The sequence below is a fragment of the Drosophila sulfurigaster genome, chromosome 3, assembly GCF_023558435.1.
Source record: "Drosophila sulfurigaster albostrigata strain 15112-1811.04 chromosome 3, ASM2355843v2, whole genome shotgun sequence".
Classification (NCBI taxonomy): domain Eukaryota; kingdom Metazoa; phylum Arthropoda; class Insecta; order Diptera; family Drosophilidae; genus Drosophila; species Drosophila sulfurigaster.
The window spans coordinates 19983281-20008201 of NC_084883.1; the positions used below are offsets into that span (position 1 = coordinate 19983281).

At 37.0% G+C, this 24921-nt stretch overlaps 1 protein-coding gene across 1 annotated transcript in view; it reads left to right on the forward strand.

Annotated features, from left to right (window-relative positions):
* LOC133845401 (potassium channel subfamily T member 2) overlaps nucleotides 1–24921 on the forward strand; it is a 50704-nt gene that overhangs the window by 16627 nt on the left and 9156 nt on the right. Inside the window, 22 exon segments of the mRNA XM_062279862.1 lie at nucleotides 5134–5213; nucleotides 6353–6452; nucleotides 6515–6713; nucleotides 6775–6849; nucleotides 6909–6992; nucleotides 7756–7850; nucleotides 7939–8122; nucleotides 9817–10080; nucleotides 10248–10426; nucleotides 10633–10773; nucleotides 12464–12613; nucleotides 12900–13153; nucleotides 14623–15039; nucleotides 17956–18312; nucleotides 18382–18532; nucleotides 19891–20508; nucleotides 22901–23006; nucleotides 23091–23306; nucleotides 23369–23488; nucleotides 23490–23533; nucleotides 24481–24592; nucleotides 24667–24852. Of these exon segments, the coding sequence (XP_062135846.1) occupies nucleotides 5134–5213; nucleotides 6353–6452; nucleotides 6515–6713; nucleotides 6775–6849; nucleotides 6909–6992; nucleotides 7756–7850; nucleotides 7939–8122; nucleotides 9817–10080; nucleotides 10248–10426; nucleotides 10633–10773; nucleotides 12464–12613; nucleotides 12900–13153; nucleotides 14623–15039; nucleotides 17956–18312; nucleotides 18382–18532; nucleotides 19891–20508; nucleotides 22901–23006; nucleotides 23091–23306; nucleotides 23369–23488; nucleotides 23490–23533; nucleotides 24481–24592; nucleotides 24667–24852 (4132 nt within the window).

Consider the following 24921-nt stretch of genomic DNA (forward strand, 5'->3'; position numbering starts at 1 on the left):
TCACGCATACGACTGGGTGAATGTGATAGTCCATATGTGTGTGAGTGCGAGTTGAGTGCGTGTGATATCTAATTGAAAACGACTGGCCAATGGATCATCTATTATGCAATATGGCCGGCAACAGTCGCAACTCGTCCTACAATTGTCTATCCTCATGGGACTCCTATGATCGTATACCCAGGTACGTATATTCCAGAGTGAACAGCAGAGCAGTCTTTCCTCCCTCGTTGCTGCTGCTGCTGCTGCTGTTGCTGTAAATCGAATTACGTATACGCTGCGTTGGAGCTAATTCAATTGGTTGTTCTATTGATTTTAAAGCAGAGCGCGACGCGTCAACTAAATGTAATAGAAAATAGAAAAGCATTTAAGTAGCAATCATAACTCGATTGCCATTAGCAATCAAATCTAATAAAATGCCAACTAAAAGCGCTCACATCACTCACAGCGTTGTTAGAACGTCAATAGTGAGCTAAGTGTCTGACGCCTCGAGAACAAAAGTCTATTTTTAGTTCATCAACAAAAACTAATCACATTTCCCCGTTTCATTTACAAAACATTTTTACAAATTAAATCTAATGCGAATTCAATGTTGCCTGGAAGGTTAATTAAATATCGTTCAGTTTGTTTAAAGCACTTTTGGAGGGGGGAGGCGGGGAAGCATTTGTTAAGCAGCACATTAAAAATATTTCATTGCTTGACTTTCTTTCTTTCTTCACTCTCCGTCCATCTTTAGCTGCAGTTTCGACTGCGGTAATTATGTGCTCGCTGAGGCGTCTTTACTATAAGAGAGAGCTCTTAACTTTTTATGAGCCACATTCAATGCGAATGTCTTTGGGCAATGGCTGCACGCTGGGCACTTAACGCAAAACCGAAACAGTTCAGTTCAGTTCGGCTGAGTTGAGTTGAGTTTCGTTTCAGGATGTTTTTAAGAGGCACGCGCTTTTTGTTTTATATCCTTGCTGAGCTCATTCGAGAGACTGTTTAATGATCCACACACAAGTCCAACGAGCGTTGCAAGCAAGTCCGTGTCCGTAAGCATATCATATTCAACGAGAGTTGTTGGCGACGTAATAAACCAGCTGAGACCGCCAAACAGGCGGACGCATCTCAATTGGATTTTGACCCATTGAACAAGCAACGAAACAAGCTGCAAAAACTCCTTTTTTTTTGCCTGAGCTCTGGTTAGGCTTTTGTGTTGCGTGGACCTTTTGTGCTGCCTACGAGGTGAACAACACACACACAGAGAAAAACGGAGCCTCTCCTTTGTTATGTCAGGTATTTCATAGAGGAAACGCTTTTGTTATGCTTTGATTTTTCGGTACCCGGGTGCTTTAAAAAAAGAAATTGCGTTTTGAGTGAAATTTAATCAAGTTTTGTAATCAAATCTATGCGGCCGTAAACATGATGCTGTTGCTAATAGAAATGTGAGCCCACGGCCTCTCAATCTATCTATCCCTAAATGCCAAAGACGCCAAAAAAAGACGAAAAGTAAATCACATTTAAAAATCAATAAAGGTAAAACAATACAACAAGAGAGAGAGAGAGAGAGAGTGCGAAGAAAAAAGGACCTTAGGCAGCGGAGTTCTCTGGGCAGATTCAGCTTTAAACTCAATATCAACATTAAATTTGGTCGCCATAATCAAATGATGAAACAACAAAAACACATTAGCACGCAATTTGCAGAGCCGCAAGGCAAAACATTACGATAAGTGCTCGAAAATGAGCCTCAACGAAAAAATCGCAGTCAAAAAAGCGCGAGGCAAAAATGTTTTCAGTCGCCAACAAAAAACACTTGATAAGGCAAACAAGTGTATGTAATTATTGCGATGAGTTTCAAATGCTGTGGCCAAACTCACATTACGCATACGCACTGTTGGCAAATATCAAATTTTGCACATATCGTTTGCCCACAAACTTTGGCAGCAAAACTTTATTTTACTCAATTATTTACCAAACAAATATTTCGAGTTGCCTGCCATCGATTGAAATACGGAAAACGAAGCGCAAATAAAGCCCTGCTTTAAACATTTAAATAAATAACTCTTTCAAAGCTTTTCCTCATCGGATTGCAAACTTTTGCCAAGTCACTTGGTGTATAAAAAAAAGGCAGCACTAATACTTTATTCTTATTTTTATAAAAGTCACCAAAAGTTAATCAATTAAGCGAGCAACTCTTTGAGGAAAAATAACCTTTTTTTATATTTTCTTTCCATCTACTTAGGATATACCCTCAAGACATATCATAATAAAGAGCACTTTCTTTTTTGGAAACTAACAAGCTTATGTTTACACTTCTCTGTCGAAATTGTAATCAACCACTTGTGAGCAGTGTCATTGTACTGCGTTGAAAGTTGAAAGGCAACTTAAAGACTTAAGAAGACATCAACTTCTCGAGCTGGCAGCACAATCAACTCTGCGCTTCCTCGGCTGCTTAAAGCCTTTTATGTGCTCTTATGTGCAATCATATTCAAGACAAATGTCATTGGACCATCAAATATTATTGTAAGCTTACACATTTTGGTTAGTTGCTGAAATTAAAGCTGCGGGCCACAACAAAGTCTCCGACTTGAGTTCAACTGAATGCTGTGAATGTTGCTGAACTTTGGCATTGTTTGTGGCACCCCCAAAGGGTGGCAGCATCAAATGCTTAAGATGCCATGTTGCATGTTGTGTTGTCAGCTGGGATCAGCTTGTTGCCCTTTGATTGGCATTGCGAGTGTGCGAAGCGTTGCAAACTGAACACAAACCGAAAATTTATAACCAGCTGCAACGAAATTATTTTGCCGCGTTCAATGGCCAAACTGGAAGTGGAATGAACCCGCCAAAAGCGTCAGCGAATTTCCGTCTGGCAAGGTCAGAGTTGATTGTATGCAGTGCGGTTTCTCTCTTTCTTCTTAGTGTGGCTGTGTGCCATAACTGATTGGTCACTTGCGAGCGAGCTGTTAATTTTGCCACGCACTGCAGTCATTGCCACTTGCTCAGCTCCCCATGGGTGTCATTTATTCCGGCATACAGAAAGAAGGAGCTGGAGCTGGAAGAAGCTGACCGAACCCACGCTTTATCTGAGCGTGCGTTAACCTTGACATGAATATTCACAGAGTACTTGTTTGTTTGTCTAGTTCTCAGCCTTAATATCTTTGAGTGGTTAAACAGAAACAGAAACAGCAACAACCATGAAACAACACACACAGAAAGGTGCCAAATTGAATGCTCTTTTGTCTCGAACAAAAACAGGCAAATGCGTCACCTTTAATTACTCGAGTCCTAACTCAACTCGAGGCGAGGCGAGTCGAGTCCAGTCGAGTCCGACTACTTTCATCTCGAGACACGACAGACAGACAGGCGGACAACCAAATCCTGTCACGAGCAGTCAAGTGTTTTCATTTGCAGTCCGCTTAAATGGCTTTTTTGTCTTTACGCAGCACTCGACGCAGCTCGACTCGAGTTATGGTCAAATAAACGAGTGCGTCTCTTGGCTTGAATAAACTTACAAGTATTCTGCGGTCTATATACGAGAGCGTGTTGTACTCAGTGCATTTTAGCCTTCAACTTGTCAGCTGCAGTGCAATTGCTTGAAAAACATTTTTATTTCGTTACCCATACGCCACGTTGCACGCGCAACGCAATGTTTAAATTGCTTTAGCAACAGCTGCGCCAATAAATAAAGAAACAACTGTGCGGCAACAAGCAGCAAACAAAAAGAGTTTTCAAACAAATTTCGAGTTGCCGTAGAACGTGCTGCAATCCAATTTGTTTACAAATATCATTGGCTTGATCTTTGCTTTAAAACCACTCTCGATGTTTGAGTTGCTAAGTTTAAAACACGCTTTAAATACATCTCGTTTAATAATAAGCGCATAATAAACATTTCTCCAAAAATAATTTAATTCAGCACAAAATATTAAATCGTTTAATGATTTTAAATTTAAAATAAACGAAATTAACTAAAAATATTTAGACTGGGTTCAGTTATTATTTATTTTAGCTGTTCAGTTTTTACGAAAAATAACGAATTATAAATTTAATTTCATACTCTTTAATCGATTGAACAACTGAACAATTTAACATAAACTGCATTACCTAAAAATATAAGCAACAATATATTAAAAGGAATCTTCCAATTTCAGTTATTTATTCCTGATTTAAATTTGATTGCGATCGGATAAAAAATTGTATAAGTTATTTAAGAAATACTTCTGCATGGCAATGACGCCTACTGCAATCGAGGGAAAAAAATGTAGAACATCATATTATACAAGAATTTTTCGTTGAATGATAAACTATATATTTAAAAAATTTTGAAAGCCAACATATTAAATCAAATTTGTATAAAAAACAATTACAGTTTCAATTATTGTCTATTTCAGCTATTCTCATTCTTACTTAGTATAATAAAAAGTCGATAAAAGTGAAAAATGTAGAACGTTATTTTGTACAAAAAATTTTTATTTAATAATAAGCTTAATTTTCGAAAAATGTTTGAAGACCAACACATAAAACTAAATCTCTATAAAAAGCAATTACGATTTAATTTTTTTTTTTTGTCATTTTCAACTATTCAGATGCTTAATATAAGCCAAGACTTATGTGTTGATATTATATTCTACTCTTTCATGCGCTCAGCAAAACTAAATTCTTTTCTTGTGAGTTTTATGTATCATTTTTATGCTAGTATCATATTTGATTTTCCTGCTGCATGCCACATCAGCCAGCTGCCACGTGCTGCAACAGACACATGCTCGAGTGTGGGTGTGTGTGTGTGTGTGCATTCGCATCTAGACTGACATTTTAATATGTACTTGGCTGATGCTCGTTGCACGCACCTTCTAAGAGGCATGCCTCCGTGTTGTAGCTGTTGCTGCTGTTGCTATTGGCAACCTGGTTTTATGCTCCATATAATGTGATAAGTAAGCGCATCAATTGTCGAGTGCAGAAGATGCGTCAATTCAATTGCCATTTTATCGCTGTTCAATCAATGGAAAAGCATTTTTACAATGCATCAATTTATATTTTCTTTTTTTTTTGTGTTACACAAAGCGCCAAGCCAATGTACATTGTGTAAGCGGCTTTCCGATTGAATTACATTTATAGCAGACTCTAATACGATTCGCTTTTGTCTTTTATCATTTTCAGAGTGCGTGTGGAGTACTATGTGAATGAAAACACATTCAAAGAAAGACTGCAACTCTATTTCATTAAGAATCAGCGTTCAAGTGAGTATTTCTATTGTAATGTTTACTTAATTATATGCAATTATTTTAAGCATTTTGTTTATGTTCAATTGACTTGTCTAGACAATGTTTCATTAAACAACTTATTATTAAACTCATTAGCAAAGTGCAAGTTGCTGTTACTAAATGGTGAAAATACAAAAAGAAACTACTTGGAAAAACAGATTGTTGCTTAATGGAATTTATTTTCAGGGACAACTTCTTGGGAAACTGCTTCAATTGCTAGAACATCTATTGAAAACTTATTTCATCTAATAGAAATAATATTTATTGTACTTTCACCTTTAATTTGCGAATCAGTTCTTGTTGCTTACCTATTGGAAACTTCTCCCATCCAATAAGATAATATTATTTGTAATTTCTTCATAAATAATAACTTCTCTTGTTGCTTGACTATTTCGAACTTTTTCCATCCAATATCAATAATATTATTTGTAATTTCTTCATCGTCAACTGCAATAATAGTTCATGTCACCTAGAATAGCTTTATAATGGAGTATAGATAGTTTTATCTTAGATAAGCTTGACTGTACAATTATTTAACTTAATTACAAGCAGTTAATTGAATTGCCCTCAAGTTGAACAAAACCAGAGAGAGAAGAAGAACTTCATGCTGGTCGCAGTTGTCTCTGCTGTACATAAACCTATGTCAAACCGATTAAAGTTTTTGTTTGGCTGCCCACAACAGCAACAGCAACAAGAGCAAGAGCAAGAACAACAAATGAATCAATTGGAATAACAGGTGTAAGAAGAAGGCCAGAAAGAAAGCGAATGACATTACAAAGCAGACGCAATATAGTTGAGTAAATATTGATTCGAGCACAGGAAATAATTGTAGGAGTAAACACTGAGACAGAGACGTGGGGTAGATATGGGTTGATATAAGCATAAACTTGGATAAAGGTGGACAGGTAAATATATGTAATTTCGATGTATGTATGCGTAGGTAAATACAACATTGAGTTTTGGGGTTAGTTAGCAAGAACCTTGAGGAAAAGAAATTGGGGAAAATGGAAGTGGAAATAGAAATGGAGGCAACCTTGCAACATACTCGTAATTTAGTCATTTGACCCAAATATCATTCTATGTGCCACTTTTTTTCTCTTTCGCTCTCTTTCAAGGCTTACGCATACGAATTGCCGATTTATTCCTTAAGTTACTGTCGTGTGTTCTCTACATAATACGTGTGATATTGGATAAAAATCCAACATTTATAACATGGTAAGCTAAAAAGGTAAGCTAAAAACATTATGGATTATGCTTGATTTTCAATGCGCTTTCAGCTATGGCTGCGAAGTGGCCAATAAGACAGAGTTTATCATCTCTGCCAAGCTGACGGAGGAGGAGTTCCAGGAGAATCCAATTATCAACTGGGATGCAATACTCTGGGTGAATCGACCCACGGTGCTCTGGGTGCTACAATTACTGCTGGCCATGGTGTCATTAACTCAATCTTTGGTTCTAACATATCTAGGTTATAAGGTAATTCAACTTATGAACATATTATATTCAAATACATAAATGATTCTAATGACTTCTTTAGGGCAACATATGGCAGCAAATACTCTCATTTCACTTTATACTAGAATTAGTAACGACAATACCCTTTGCACTAACGGTAAGTGAGCCGCTAATTGCAATTTTAAATTTGTAAATTAATGATTAATTATTATGCAGATTGTGCATCCGCCGCTGCGCAATCTTTTCATACCTATTTTCCTGAACTGTTGGCTGGCCAAACGTTCGCTGGAGAACATGTTTGTAAGTTTTTCTTTATCTTTATACCCGCTAGCCAATTGGGTACAAGGGTATTATAACTACAGGAAACATACGTACAAAGCATCTACGACCTTATAAAGTATATATTTTCTTGATAAGCGTCAACAGCCGAGACGATATAGCCGTGTCCGCCTGTCTGTCTGTCCGTCCATATGAACACCTAGATCTCAGAGACTATTAGAGATAGAGTTATAATTTTTTTGACAGTACTTGTTGTGTTTGCTCGCAGATCAAATTTTTGCCACACCCACGTCCGCTCCCACACATCGACTAAAGTCGAATAACAAGCGTCATTTTGAAGCTAGACTCATTATTTTTGGTACATACAAAAATAACTACAGTATTAATGATTACTGAGAATTTGGTTGCGATCAGATAAAAAGTTAGTTAAGAAATACTTATGTGAAGTATGAAAAAAAAACGCCTACCTAGTAGCTTTGGCTTACAATCTGGTATACATATTTTGTACTGTTCAGTATAATTTTAGTGTAGTTGTACTCTACAGTATAATTTGAGTGTAATTCTTTATCAATACCTGGTATACTTCTTACTCTACAGTATAATTTGAGTGTAGTTCTATGTAAATATACAATATATAGCCTTCAACATATTCCAGTATTTTTAGGGATATATTAATTTGGTATAATGCACATCTTTGCCTTTATTCAAAATGGGTAGCGGGTATCTCAGAGTCGAGCACGCTCGACCTACTTGTTTTCTATAAATTACAAAATATGTTTTGCAGAACGATTTGCATCGAGCCATGCAAAAATCACAATCGGCTTTGTCGCAACAGTTGACAATATTGTCGGCAACGTTGTTGTGCCTTGTCTTCACCAGGTAAGCGACCCTTCCATTGAATCTAATAATAGCTCTCTGTTCCACAAACTATTTTCATCTCTCTCTCTCCATGTCCATCTCGTTTTAGTGTTTGCGGCATTCAGCATTTTCAGCGCGCCGGACATCGTCATTTGAATCTGTTTCAGAGCACCTATTACGTGGTTGTGACCTTCTCCACGGTTGGTTACGGCGATTTAGTGCCAGATATTTGGCCATCCCAGCTCTATATGGTCATCATGATTTGTGTGGCGCTGATTGTGCTGCCCACGCAGGTGAGTGAATGCATTTAATGCCTCACTGGAGTCTGTCGACTCCAGTCGAAGCCTGCAGGCTTAGCTGAGCTGTGTTATGAGTACAGTCATGTCTGGCTATAACGATAACAATATTTGTGTGTGCGTTCGTTTGTTTGTTAGATAAACACACGAACTTTAAGCTGCTTAGAGCTGCCATGTTTCATGTTCATCAATCAATTCGACTATTAACAGATGAGACTGAGACAAGTTCTCTGGTCATCAATCTGTATAAATATGAGTCATGGTCAACATCGAGTAGCTTCCACAATTAAGGAGCAATTGTGTTAGTACTCTCAGCAGCTCAAAAGTTCTATACAGCAGTCAATATGGCTGCCGCCCCAAAACAAGAGCATCAATCAAACGCTTTTTGCGACTTTTGCGTAGCATACTTTTAGGGGTTTGCAACCAGAAGGCAGCAAGCAGCAAGCAAAACATGCTGCATGTCAATGTACGCGAGTCGCGCACCAAAAATTTATGACCAGCCATGAACAACAACAACTGCAACAACAGCAGCAGCATCGGCTACAATGTAAGCAAATTGTTGAGAGGCGTGTTTAGTGCCCTGAACGGAAAGCACTTAAATTTAATTGAAATTATTAATGCTGCAATTCCAAAATGCAATTGCGTTGTGCAAAATGCTGTCATGTTGCATTCTCCTCAATATATCAATCAATATCAATACAACGCTTGCTGTTGTCAATCGTTTTGGGTGATGAATCATCCTAGGCGACAAACATTTGACAGAGGCAAAACTGCAACCTAAACTGAAGTTAGAAAATCAACAGTCGAATACACTGAACAAAAAACAAGTTTTTAACTATGAGATATATATACATATATATAAGATAACTTTAGTACGTAATTATAATATTATAGTATACTAAGATCATTAATCTGAAAAATGACAAGTTCTCAAATACTAGATTTAGAGTACATAATCCTCATATCACTCGAAATTTCTGAAAATAAAATAAAAAATACTAGATTTAGCTTACAACATTCTCATATCAATCGATATCACTGAAAAATTATTGTCTAGCTCAGCTAGTAAAGCTGTCATGAACCATTATTCATTATGGTCCGAGCAGGTTCTGGGTTAAGACGCTTTGCGATGCGATTATAATTATATCGAAAGGTAGAGCGTTCAGCAAATATACATAACTCACTAATTGATTGTATGCTAATTAAATGATAGTTATAATAAACAGCCATTAATAAACGATTCGCATATTCAGAACAAATAAAAAGATAACGCAATATATCACTATCAGTCTATATAAAAGGTTAAGGTATATTATTTCTTTGTGCCAACAAGAAATGTAGGGAACAGACCATAAAGTATTAATATTAATAGTATATCTTTATACCAAATGAAGCTATCAGGATATTTAAGTATTTCTTGTTATGTTAATTCGGTATATTTTAAGAACAATATAACTTTATGTTCTGCTTTTACTGAAAGTGTATTACGGGTAACGAACTCACCGAACTGCAACTTTCTTTCATGTTTCTCCTATTTAGAAGAACTTGGTCTTTCTTTCATTCTTTCGTTATATCAAATATGGCATTTGGTATATTTTTATTTTTTACATGTTAAAGTTCTTGGCTGTGTTATTAACTGTTTTCTTGGACTATCTTCACTCTCTCTCTCTCTCTCTCAATCTTTTCGGCAGTTTGAGCAATTGGCATTCACGTGGATGGAGCGACAGAAGTTGGGAGGCAGCTACTCATCGCATCGAGCGCAGAGCGAGAAACATGTTGTGGTGTGCTCGACAACGCTGCATGCGGACACAATAATGGACTTTCTCAACGAGTTCTATGCACATCCCCTGCTGCAGGACTTCTATGTGGTGCTGCTTAGCCCCATGGAACTGGACACAACGATGCGTATGATATTGCAGGTGCCCATTTGGGCGCAGCGTGTCATCTACATACAGGTTGGTTGCTTGGTTTGTCGCACAGTCAAATATTTGACAAGCCTCTGATTTGATTTGGCTTTGGCTTCGGCTTTTGCTTTGGAGCTGCGTCTCCACAATTTCCGAGATTGGCATTGACATTTCACCATTTGAATTTTGCAACTGTTTTCTGTGGGGATTGTGTGCAGGGCTCGTGTTTGAAGGACGGCGATTTGGCGCGAGCACGCATGAACGAAGCGGAGGCATGCTTCATATTGGCTGCTCGCAACTATGCGGATAAAACGGCGGCCGATGAGCACACTATACTTCGGTCGTGGGCCGTCAAGGACTTTGCGCCGAATGTGCCGCAGTATGTTCAAATATTTCGGTGAGTTTCGTCTACTCGATGTCAGCGCGATGTCGAACACACTTTGTCACGCCTCAGTTAATTCGATTTCCATTTCTTTCATTATTTGCTCGTGTTCGCTCTGTGCGTGCCACACAACCAACATGCATACATCTATATATACATATATATGCATATATATATTGTGTTTATCGACTGCATATCCTGCGGAAATTCGCTGTGGCCAGGCCGGAGCACAAGCTGCATGTGAAGTTCGCCGAACACGTGGTCTGCGAGGATGAGTTCAAGTACGCGCTGTTGGCCAACAACTGCACCTGTCCCGGCGCCAGCACCTTGGTCACCCTCCTGCTCCATACGTCACGGGGACAGTACGTATTTACCCACACACATATACAAATATACACAGAAATCCACCCAAGAGCCGCGTAATGTCCAGTCAACTGTTAATGGGCAGCACAAAAAAAGAAACGTAAAAAATTAACTACAATAAAAAACACAGAGTATAACATTTAGTTCTTCACATGCGTCAGCAAACTTTGTCCCCACGATGCGTCACAGTTCACGGCAACTGGCAACTGCTGTCAACTGTTATCTACACATACACACACACATTGCTATGTGCCATTTTTAGTGTAGAGCGTATTTACTGCTTAGCGAGTATTTAGGTTAAGATGGTCGCAATGACTTAATCAGCAGACACACGATAGTTGCTCCATCTAAGCCACAATTTTTTAATTACCGCTAACCTAATTGGGATTTAGTTACACTTGGGCAAAAGTTGAGTATATAGCTTGAAGCTTCGTGTTGAGTAAACAAACTAAAGCAACAACTAGCTTTTGAAAACTAACATCTAGTATTATTTTACTATTCACACTATTCATTTTTAATAAGGAAAGAATAAACTAAAGGATACAACTACAGTCTAGTAGTTTCATTTATAGTTTTAGAAGGTTAGATATAAAACTAGAAACTAACTAAACCATCAAATTTGAGAGCTGTAATATATTTTATAATTTGTATCCAGCTACAGTTGATTCAAGCATCTTTGTTAAACTTTCTAGTTGGAGAATAAATATCTACAAGCTTAAGCAATCTCAGTGTTTATGATCTTCAATATGTATACTAGAGTATTCCTTTTCAATAGGAGCAGAGCAAATTTAATCTGGTAATAGAGCAAAATATGAAAATCGATGAATATCTTTTAATTATAGGTAAATGCATAACAAAAAAATATATTTTCCATTGATTCTTAATTCCTTAATAATCTGGAGCCAGTGTGAAAAAACAAATTCTTTAAATCAGCAAAAAATTTAATTTTTTATGATTAAAAGTGGAATTAATTTATGATATTACACTCTAAATTTAGGTCAACTTTCACAGCATGAAAAAAGTTTTTGTGATTTGTTTTCTAAAGTAAATACATATTTATCAATTGATTTACTTTTCCAAAAATTGTAAACGTAAACAAATACTTCTTTCAATTCTACAAAATATTCCCAATTTAAACTTGAGTTTAACAGAAAATGATTTATGCAGATTAGCTGAACAATTAGCTTAGGGTATTCCAACTATAGACGATAGAGAGCTGTGTGTGTGTGTGCCACAAGGACGAAGGAAATGAAAACGAACATGAAAATGAAAATGGGGAGGCGTCGCGTTGTGTTGCGTTGCGTTGCGTCTGTATGAAGTGCGAGAGTTTTAATTAAATTTAATGCGCAAATGTTTCTAACATCAAACTGTGTTTTATGCAAATTTCGCTTGTCGTCGAGTGCGCAAATTAAAAATAATACTGTAAGGCAGGCAGGGTGGCGAAAAGGTAAATAAATAAATAAAATGCTCACGATAATGCGAGTTCTTTTGTGGCTTCGAATGTGAGGCTTGTGGGGCGCTCAACACGCAAGCCAGATTAATCATACGCCGCGTAAAACTTGACGCATTAGTTAAGTAGGGAATTTCTAATTAGTATTTGAACTTAAGAGAGAGTGAGGGAGAACACAGTTAAATCTGTAAACTTAATACACATTTAATTCCTCGACTTTAATTCGTTTTGACACACAGAGAGGGACAACAATCGCCGGAGGAATGGCATCGACTCTATGGCAAGTGTTCGGGCAATGAGATCTATCACATTGTGCTCGGCGACAGTCGCTTCTTTGGGGAGTACGAGGGTAAAAGTTTCACCTATGCCAGCTTTCATTCGCATCGCAAGTAAGTGAAAACTCCTCTTTAACATTTGTGTTGAATAGCTTGACGTTTGAATGGGACTCCCAGAGAGTGGGAGTCAATGCTTTGCTGGGCATAAATAATACAACGAAAAACTTGCAGCTCTCTCTCTTTCTTTCATATTTATTTAGACGCCCATTGAAATACAAATTTATGTAAAATGCCAAAATTGCTTTACATTTTCATATTTTCATATTTATTTATTTGCACGCAACAACAACTCGAATGAACAACGAACAACGAACAACAACTACAACTACAACTACTTAAGGTATGGCGTGGCCTTGGTGGGCGTGCGTCCGGCTGAGCTGCCGGAATTCTATGAGGACACCATACTGCTGAATCCGGGACCCAGGCACATTATGAAAAAGGATGACACGTGCTATTATATGAGCATTACCAAGGAGGAGAATTCGGCATTTGTCGTTAATCAAAATCAAACTACGGATACAACGGCAGCCAGCAACAGAGATGGAGGCGCCACAAGCAGCTCTGCCATCGGAGGAGGCGGTGGCCCAGCAACTGGTGGGTACAATGACACACTCTCTAAGTGTATGTGTGTGTGTGTGTGTGTGTGCGTAAGTGTGTGTGTGCCATCAAATGAAATTACAAACTAAAGCGAACACGAACGAATGAGTTTGAATGCTGAATGGTCTCTCTTGTGCAAAATGTGAACATTACTCATATTATTTAGCAACAAGTTTTTTGCTCTCCATTTTCAGTTTCATTCAGTTCAATTTCTTTAAGGCTGCCTTTAAATCTGTCGATGAAAAAAACATACCAAACAATTTGATCTGTCTCTTTCGTTTCGTTATTCAATTATTTCTTCTTCTTCATTTTGTTGTTCTCGTTGCGCGTTTTTGTCAATTTGTCTGGCAAGCAAATCCAAAACAAAATACCAACAAAAATATATAACAAAATGCTTTCAATGTGTGTGCGCGTGCCCGTCTCTAATTAATATTATTCATTTAGTCTTGAAGGTTTGGCATTCTATTATTGTTATTATTATTTCCATTAATTAATTATCTTGTGCTGAAAACTCGTCTCGAAGACAAAACTGACTAAATCGAATAAGAAAACCACAAAAATAAAAAACACAGCTTTGTTATGTTTGTACAATTTTCTGGATCCACTCTCTTGCTCTCTACCTCTCTCTCTCTCTTTCTTTATCTTTATGAATCTGTCTTTATCTCTCTTTCTGCCTCTCTGAATTTCTCTAACTTTTGTTATAATTTAAAATTTCTACTTTCAATTGCCTGTTGAGCTTTACTCAACAATTTTTTCTATTTCTTTCTTATTTTAAACTAATAAAGTACATATTACATTCCTGATAGATCTTAGCGAGATATAGCTAAATATAATACATAAAATATATAATATAATAAAGCTTAATACATTCAATATTGGAGCCATTTTCTGATCAATTCTTAAAATCAAAAAGTTCATTTAAAATTATGAAGTCAAAATTAAAAAAGAATTGTTTATTAGTAATTATTTTCATTTCCTATGATTTCAATATTTGATACAATAACTCAAATTGAAGTCAAATAAATTAGTTCTTGAATCCAAGAACGGAAAATGGCTAATGAAATAAAAAGGTTCAAAATTTTTAGTGACTGCACATTAACATAACAAAAAGAGTGATAAAAACTATTATTGTATGTACAATAATAATAATTTTATCGTAAAAAGTAATAAAAACTCAAATAAAGAAACTCACGCAAGAGTAAAACTAAAAAAGCATTTAGAAATAGCTGAAATTGTTCTATGAAAAACCATTTGCTGGGTAATTGTTTGTGAGCATTTGAGCGACAATGAACTAGAAAATATATAAAAACATAACACAACCAACACACACACACATCAACACACACACATACTTAGACACTTGCACTCAGCTTAGTTGTTGCATATACAATATATAAAATATCAAATATAGAGATACACATATATAAAGTATATAAATGATCATATATCGTATAATGTATGTGTAGCCAATACAACAATACCAACAACAATAACATCAACAACAATACAAGCAACAACCAGTACAACAACATCAACAACAACAACAGTAACAACAACAATTAGCACGACTTTCACATCATCAACATTATTATCAGCATCAGCATCAGCATCAACAACAGCAACAGCAACAACAATAGCAACAACAGCAACCGCTTTGAACCAAGCGGCAATTGCACCAGTGCCGTCTGTTTGTGTTCGTGTGCCCCACAGTCCCAGTTATGAGTCTGCCGGAGGCACGCCCCTAACCGAGCGGCAACACTTGCAACCGTATCCGTATTCGTATCCGCCACCGTCACCGTCACCGTATTCGTATCCGCAACAACTGCTACAACAACAACAACAACAACAAACAAGTGACAGTGACTTTACAACACTATTTGTGCGTGAGTGTGACTCCAAGAATCTTCCCCCGAACCCATCCCAAAAAAAAACCAAAAGGAATGAATTCGAAAGAAACTCAAAACATAAATGAAGCAAAAAACAAAAATATAATCAGCCCTTTTATTAAACTTCACACCTAACACAACAACACACATGCCCTACTATATACATACACCATCACACCGACTACAGCATACACTAACTTTTCTTTTCGATCCCGCAAAACTCTTCTTCGCTCTCTCTTGTTGTCTCTCTCTCGCTCTCTATTTCTGTCTTTATGTTTAGTTTTGCGCCTGTAAATGCCTCTAGAGTCTAGACCCGACTCCATTTCCGCCATTCAAAAGCCATTAGCGTTACACACACACACATACACTTGCGCTTTACACTCACACACACAAATACACACTCTCACACACACAGCAAACACACCTTGTGATTACACATCCGGCCGAACAACACACAAATTTTATATTTTTTCAGTTACTTCCGCGATGCTATTTTTGTCTTTGCTTCATTTTGCTTTTGCACTCGTTGTTACATTTTTGTACTTTTTCGCTTTTATCGCATGTTCTCATATTGCACTCCGTTGTCTTCTTCTTCTTATCGTTCTTTATTTTACTTTCGGGTTATTTGTGTTTGCCTGCGTCTCTTATTGGATGGTAGTTATTGCTCTCTTGATGTCCCCTTTGTCCAGTCCCCTGTCAATTGTAAATTATACGCACCGCGCACGCAACAATTTGTTGCCTCACCAATAATAATAATAATGCGTATACGCCGCATACGCCAACTGTTGCGTGTCACAATAATGCTTCAAATATATTTAGTTTGCTGTCGCTGTCGCTGTTCGTGTAAGTATAATTAAGGCACAACAAGCGACGACAAATGAGCCTGGGTCCAACTCATTAAGCAAGCCAAAAAACTTCTCTCTTCGCGCTTCGGTTTCTGCTGCTGCTTCTTCTTCTTTTGCTTGTTGCCTTAGTTGGTCTCGGTCTCTATTTTGTGTGAGTGTGTGTGTGTGTGGACAGCCGTAATTAAGTTCAGCTCCAACTACAAGCCGAAAACTAGCGTTAACTGAAAGTCAATATTTTCGCAAAAACTTTTGCCACACCAAAAGCACTAATGACATTAGCTGATAAATGCCAGCTAGGGAATGTAAAATGCTAATATGAAGCAGGCTTATGGCTGAGAACTTAACTGTGAAATATTTTAATTAAAATATATTCATTTTAAATGTAATGCATTTAATTAAAATTTGCTGGCAATGTAAAATTCTAATATGGTGCTTTGAACTTAATGTATAATGGAAGCAAATCAGCAGTTGGTGTTTTAATTGAAATATATTTGTCTTTTCAATTAAATATATTTCATTATTAGCTGATAAATGCCACCATATACAGCATTGGCTTCAAAGGCATTCGACGTATAAATTTAGTTTATTTTTAAAAAATATTTTATAACATATTCCTCAACTTGAAATTAAGTGATTTTTCAGCAAATCATTTGAATTATAAAATAATTTATACTGCCATCCTAAAGACCTGAAAAGTAACTGTCTCTGCTTCAGATAAATAATGTCCTAGTTTTTATTATTATTATTATTAATTGTTATTATTTAAAAATCTGTTTTACATGCTCTCCACTTAAAACAAAATTTAGTTTGAAGCCTTTTCGAACGAAAAACTGAAGTATTGTTCAAATAAGTCAGTAATTTTGAATTCTCCGGACTTTGTACATAACAAATGCCATTAAACAAGGAATTCTTAAATTAATATTGATTTATTTTAGAAATATAACAAATTTAATATTTGATTTAAAAATGTATACATACATTACTGCTCTCACAGCTTTAAGCAATTAATTCAAATGTACAGAATATTATTATGGTATATTTGCTTTCCATTTTACAGCATCTCAATACAAGCCAAATTATTCTTGTTGCAAATTTAGGTCATATTTAGGTTTTCAGGAAGGAGTTAGTTCAAATGTACATAATTCATGAAGATTTAATATTCAGTTTTCATTGTTTCGAGCAGCTGCAATACAAATTGAATAGATTTCTAATTTCCTTTGTTTAAATTCCTTTAAATTAATATATAATATAGAATTCACCACTGAATACATTTAAGCTCTCACAACTTAAACAAATTTAAATGAAGCAACGATTTGCTTTCAATTTATCAGCAGCTTAATAAAAACTAAATAGTTTTTTATGCAAATTCAAGTCATATTAATGCATTCACTATTTAAAAGTATTAAATTCTTTGTATACAACAATTAATAATCGCTTTTAATGTTTTAGTATCTTAAATATAAATTGAATAGTTTTCACTGCAAATTAAAGATTAAAGTCTTTTATAATAGAAAGCATTCAATTTAAATTCAAAGCTACCAAAATTTTATTCTCTTCCGATTGCCGTTGAGGCATTTCAGTGCCACTTTCAGCTAATGTCATTGGCTCAAGCAAGCTGACAAGGATGCCGGTTAACTTACTTGGCAGTAAGCAAAGTTTGCCAACTGAACATTTCGGTCGCATTTCGCAAGGACTTTTAATGAGTTCGACAGGTCCTTTTTCTTTTGCACATCGTTACAAGTCCTCATTCTCTCTCTCTCTTTCTCTTACTCTCTGTTTTGGTCTCGCTCTCTCTTGCTTCCGATTACGTATACGTCGATTGCTTCTGCTTCTTTTACCGTCGTGTTGTTGTTGTTATTTCGGTTGATATTTTAGAGAATTTTTAAATTTTGTTGTACTAAGCAAGCAAGACTTTATTCAAGTAGCGTTAAATATTTTGTGCTTAACATAATAACTCCTTGCGTTTTAGTGCACTGAAGTCAAATCGACCGCGAAAAAACACTTAAACCAAAAGCGAAACTAAAAATTCATTACTTTTACTTGCAAACTTTTTCTGTGCTGTGCGTAGCCAGCGACAACCCAACGGCTGTGATAATATCGGACTCAAGGCAAAATCTAAAGGACACAACGGTCAGTACAACGCAACTGGCAACGACGGCGGCCACAACAACGACAGCGATAACAACAACAACGCTCCCGCTGACAATGGGCGGAGCAAGTGGCTCAGGTATGGGACAAGGTGGATCCAGCAGCAGTGGAGCCAGCGGAGCAGGACCCACATCCGGTGGCCTAGGGGTCGGCCTCAACATGGGCACCTCGCTGAGCGTAACACCTGCCACACTGACCACAACGGGCAATCATCTGGACGTGCCGTATGCCAACAATCCCAATCTGCTCAGTCCCGATGTGCTCAATCAGCGTAGAGGTAAGAAAAATTGGGGGAACTCTGATTAACTTAGCTTCTTCCTTTACTTCTCGTTCTCTTTGGCCACAGGCAGCAGACGACCCTCGATTTTGCCTGTCCCCGATATGTTTACATCGTCGTCGTTCAGCATTGCCGGCAACGATGATGGCGAGGAGGGTGACGAGAGCGACGATGAAATCGATGATGAAATGCCCTGGCGTTCGCCTTCCGAGAAGATTGCGTAAGTCAACCCCAGAATCCAAATTTCCAACTCTGAATAAACTCTACTCAGTCTGTGTTTTTCTGTGTGTGTCGCGCGTCTAAAAGTCTAAATCGGAATTTTCATTTAAACTTTTTGAATTTAACTAATTGATAATCGAGGCACTTTCTCCTCCCCTTTCCTCCTTATGTATAGCTAACATTCTTGTAACTAACTTAAAATATACATAACTGTATTGTGTACACCCAACAATCCAATTGTGCAACTCACATAGTTAACAACTATCTAGCTCGAAACCCTTTAAGTGTATTCCAAAATGTTACTCTAGCTGTCCCCTAAAAACTAAACTTAGTTTAGCTACTTTTTGTACATAACTCTATCCATCAAGGCTGCAAACCTGTAAAATTTCCATTGCTCTTTAAATGTTCCTCTTTAGAACTTTCTGAACTGATTTTCCTAAACGGTTTAAAATTTCTTTGATCTTTTCCCTCACTCTGGAAAATTGTCATAAAAAGTTAAAAATTTCTTTTATCTCTTACCTTACTTTTGATGAAACTATTTTCAATAAATATTTTATTATCATAATTTATGCAAGGGTTGAACTTGGTAGTCGTATAAATTCAATAACGAAAACTTTTAATAAATATATTTCGCATATTTAGATTTGCTAAAATTAGGTTGTGCTTTTAATATCAACTTTCATTCTTTTGAAAATTGAATTGAATATTTGAGGACATCAGTTGAGTCAATGAAATGCACAGAAAATAAATTTATTCTTAAAAAGGTTAGCTTGAAGTGCAATAAAAGTTAACGTATTTCTAAAGAACTGGCCTTCGGCTTAGAAATTGAATTTATTTTGAATAATAGCATAACAAATTCAAAAAAATTTCTGAATAGAGTTTGCAGCCTTGAAATTGAGTGATATTTTCAGCAAGCAAACACTCCAATTATAACTAAACTTATGAACTACTTTAGTAATATTTCCTTATAAAATATATTTTAATTTTGAATTTAACATACACATAATTTTTAAAATCTGGTTGGCAAAATATCAGATAAATAACATTCAAATTTAAATTAAATATTATTTTATTTAAAAATCAGATTCTCATTTGAAACAAGTATTTCCAAAATACTATTCTATTGTGATAGTATGGATTCTCCAATTTAAACTAAATTTAGACTTAAACCTTTTTCTACCAAAAATTTGCTGAAAGTATTGCTCTCGAACTCTCTTCCCTTGAATGTACTTGTAAATGTCGTATTCGATGTACCCGAAGATGTTTAGCAAAACCTTTAACCCCGATCCCCATACTAAACTAAACTGAAGTGTAGCTTAGAAACGAACCCCCAACTAACTCTCCAAGAACTCCTCGCAGTTGCTTGGGCGGGCACTTTCCACAATCGCGCACCTATTCGCTCATCATGAGCTCCTCGGAGGACTCGTATCAGCGCGGTGCTGGCTCCTGTGGCCATTGCAATGCCACCACCATGGTGGGGCAAGCATCAGCACCACAATCACAACCACTATCACAGCCACTTCAACCACAACCAGCAGCAGCACCACCGCATTACGAGTGGCCAGCACCGCTGCGCAGACGCGCCATGAAGAAGAGCTACAGCTGCGACAGCGAGTGCGCATTGCCCACCAGCCAGCGGCTGAATGTGGGTCTCAATCTCGGTCTTGGCCTCGGTCTCGGTGGTCTCGGTGGCCTCGGTGGTGGCACCTGCACGTTGGCTGTGCTGGCGGCACGACGACGTCAGTTGCAACGCGCCTGCTGCAGTTGCTCGCACGATAGCTGTGGCAGCAACATCACAACCACCACCACCAGCACCGCAGCGGCTGCAATGGCCACAGCTGTTGGTGGTGGTGGTGGCGTTGGCGGTGGCGGTGTCGCCTCAATGCTCGGCCAGCCGCCAGCATTTTCATTCACGTCAAGCAGCTCGATTGAGACGCGGCGTCTGGCGCGTCCCGTGTGGGCCGCCGACTATTCCGGGTAAGTTGCCGCCGTTTTGTGGCAAGTAGTGAAGGCAAAACGTGCCAGTCTGTATCAGTATGTGTGCGTGTGTGTATCTCTGTGGCAGCTGGACAGTTTTTTTTATTCAAATGTTCCATTGTTGAAGAGTTGTTATCCGTTTTGCCTTTACCGTTGTCTCGCTGCCTCATTGTTGTTCTTTCGTTTTTGCTATTGCTATTGCAGTTAGTTTGTCGCTGTCGCTGTTTTGTTTGCCAGTTGCGACAGTTGCTAGTTGGCTGCCGCTGGCTATTTTTTAATGACTTGCAACGTTTACCTTGAACGTGGCCCCCTCAACAACTTGAGATTTGCTGACGACGCTCTTCTCTATCTAAGTTTCTCTTGGTCTTGTTTGTCCACATACCCTGCAAAAGGGACGAGTGTTGATAGTGGGTAGCTTAAACTATTATTTCTATATAATACTAACATTAGTATGTTATTTAAATTAAATCAAAATTGAAAACATTTTCTTAACCAACAATGGTTTCAGGTTAGATTATAAATATTTTCATTTCGTTTAATTTGATGGTTGTTCTTCCATAAATGTTATATACAAATCTGATATGATTAGCTTTTTCATAAATAGCCAAGACAGATCTGAAATCGATTTGAATACAACATCTAACATTTATAAAAAGGAATATTTTGAGAAGAGCACCCAAAACACTTAATAATTTATGAATTATTAATCCTTTGATTTAGCTGTTCAATTTCAACTTTAGGGATTTTATAATTAAAACAAATATTCGTTTTAACGAAAGCAAATCTAACATATTGTTATTATTAGGTTTCCATCATGTGCTATTATTATTATAGTCAAATTCAGTATAACGAAACTCATCTATACACAGAGAGAGAAAAATATAGATTTAAAAAATATTTTGATTTAAAATTTTTTCATACTTACAAGACCGATCTTAAAATAAGATTTATAGCTTGGAACAACCTTTAAATACTAAATTTGCATTTAAAGATCAAAATCGTATTTTAAGATTAAAATCTTGATTCAAGAAAGTTGTATTCTAGATTGTAATCTTAATCTTTAAAATAATAGCAGGAATATTCATCACATAATAGTCTTATCTATAGGTTTGTATAAATATTATGCAAAACATAATTAAAGAAATTCATTATTGAAAATATAACTTCGCGATTTTCTGATCATTTCAATCAGCATTAAGTATTAAGTGCTTTTATTCTTATTACTATAATTAAATGCACTTCAGAATCATCAAATCAAATTAAGAGTCGTAGAAAAAAGTAACATTTATCTTAGTGAACACGTCATTATTGTCAAATTTAATATAATTTACAATCAGCATCGACATAGTAAGATTAATTGTCAACTTGAGAATGTTTAATTCAAAGCTTAAAATTTAGCAGCTATAAGATAGAAGAAGAACCTTGCAACAAGTATATGTCTAAACTAAAATTAAACGTTAATTTAGAAAGAAATATTTGAGAGAATTTAAAGATTGTGATATATTTCTTTTTTAAATCAGAATTAAATGTCAAATGCTATTATTCTTAATAGCACAAATAAATCAATAAATCATCAAACAGATTAAGATATATGGAAAATGGCAACATTTATCTTAGTGAATTTGTTCAAACATTTGCATAGATTTTATCTCAACTACATTTTGCAGCGTATCACGTAGTCGAGCAGCAACCACCATACTTTAACTATATTGTTGCGCTTGTTATTGTTGTTGTTGCTGTTACCGCTTTAACTGCTTCTGCTTCTGCATCTGCATCTGCTTCTTCCTCTGCTTCTTTCCACGCTTCTGCTTTGACTGCAACTCAAGCTTCCTTTTTTGTTGTTGTTGGTTTTTGTTTACTTTGCCTGAGTTGCATTTTGCATTCATACCAAAAAGTTGTCGCTTCCCTCAGTTCATGTTATCTATTGTAGGCAGCTGTAGTTGTTGTTGTTGTTGCTGCTGTTGTTGCTGTTCTTCTTGTTCTGGTTGTGCATTTAGGTTGTTTGCCACAATAAGAACGCAACTCGAGGATAGGCCAAAGTCTCAACAAAGGGTCCAGAGAAGACAAACACTACGTTGCCCCACATTAATTGCATGTTACATACCTCAAACAAAAAAAAAAACAAGAAACATTGTACAGAAAAAATAACATAGAGAATAAGTTGCAAGCTCTTGTTGTTATTTGTTGTTGTTGTCGTAGTTTGTTGCAAGTTGTTCCCAGACACTATATTCCTTGCCTCCAAGTGTTGCCTGTCGCCTGTCGCCTGTCAATGCTCATTCCCTGCACCTTCTTTTGATTTTGGTTTGGTTTTGGGCTAACACGAAAAGCGCTTTTCCCATCTGCAATCGGGGACACTTTTCACACTCGTATTCGCTCCGATTGTCCATTGCAGTATTGTCAAAGGATTTCCCCCAGTGTCGCCCTTCATCGGTGTCAGTCCGACTCTCTGCTACCTGCTCAAAGAGAAGAAACCACTCTGCTGCCTGCAGTTGGCCCAGGTGAGTGGCAGTCCAATCACTTAACCACACTTCAATTCTTAATTCCTCGTTCTGCTTTCCCCCTTTCACTTTCTTTCTGGACAGGTCTGCGAGCACTGCAGCTATCGCAATGCCAAGGAGTATCAGTGGCAGAACAAGACCATCATTCTGGCCGCTGACTATGCCTCGAATGGCATCTACAACTTCATCATTCCACTGCGTGCTCACTTCCGTTCGAAGACCTCATTGAATCCCATCATCTTGCTGCTCGAGCGTCGTCCCGATGTCGCCTTTCTCGATGCCCTTTCCTACTTCCCGCTGGTAAGTTTTAAGCTGAAGCTCCTTCGAGGAGCAGCTGTGTAAGTCAAAGTGTCCTTTTGCAGGTTTACTGGATGCTTGGTTCCATCGACTGCCTTGACGATCTGCTGCGAGCCGGAATCACGCTGGCCGAGAGCGTCGTTGTGGTCAACAAGGAGCTTTCCAATTCCGCCGAGGAGGATTCCCCTTTCCGACTGCAACACAATTGTGGCAGTGCAGAATATGTTCAAGTAAGTGGGAAAAAAAACAATTCAATGAAAGTGATTGCATATAGAATTTAAATTAGTAATTGCAATTGATATTTTTTTAATATTATTCGTAGTATAAAAGCCAATTTCATTTCAAATTATTGAATAATTATTTCCAAAATAATTCTTATGATAAAGAAAGTATTAAAGTATTGGGTTATCAGAAACGTTCATTGTCCATTTCAATACAATTCAATATATTTCGAATATTCAACAGCTCAAAAAGAGCCAATAAAATTAGTCACTTTATTACTCATGACATTGTGACATTTTTTCTCTATCGAGTTGATTTTTGCATTACAGAAATTAAGTCGAACACTAACCAAACTCTTAAGGTGATTTTTACTGAGCATCAAGATCAACTTCTTTTACTAAATTAAATTTCTTTGAAATTAAATTAACTAAAATGTGAACTAAGAATTATAATTTAATTCTTTTTTCTTAGCTTTTGTCTTATTAAGTTAATAAAAAAGTCTTAATCTGAATTAGAACAATTTCTAAGTCTATTCAAGATACTTCAGGAGACTTTTTGCCTATTTACAATTTATATTTATTGTTATTTATATTTGCTATTTACTTTTGAAAGTATTTGTATGATGTGACTATTAAGTTGTCTTTCAAATATATCAAACACTTTTACAACGAATTGGAACTTGAATCGAACTTCTCTGTAGATTCTTTCCGAGCATCAAGAACTTCTTTTTGTGAAATACAATTGAAATTATGTGTTATAATTGTATTCTTTATTCTTGGCTATTATCGTATTAAATGAAAAACAAATATATATATATTATAAAAATTACAATTTTAAATTAGAACAAGTTCTTAGTCTCTTCGGGATACGTAAAGAGACTTCTTGCAGTTTAAGTCTTTCAAATATATCAAACACTTTTAAAACTAATTCGAACTTCAATCCAATTCCTCTGCAGATTCTTTCCGAGCATCAAGAGCATCACGGAGCTGTCGCAGAGCTCGAACATGAGATTCATGCAGTTCCGGGCGCACGACAAATACGCGCTGCATCTGAGCAAAATGGAGAAGGTCGGTAGAGAGGTGGCCCAGAGCTGCGTTCGCTGCAGTTGTCATTGGTTAATTTGTCGCTCACTTAATTGCAGCGCGAGAAGGAGCGCGGTTCACACATCTCGTACATGTTTCGTCTCCCCTTCGCCGCCGGTGCGGTCTTCAGTGCCTCGATGCTGGACACTCTGCTCTATCAGGCGTTTGTCAAGGATTATGTGATTACCTTTGTGCGCCTGCTGCTGGGCATTGATCAGGCTCCAGGCAGCGGATTTCTCACCTCGGTAAGCTGAGGAGTCTGAATTTGCCTAATTTGCCTAATGGAATTGGATGACTTAATCGAGTTGCTCTGT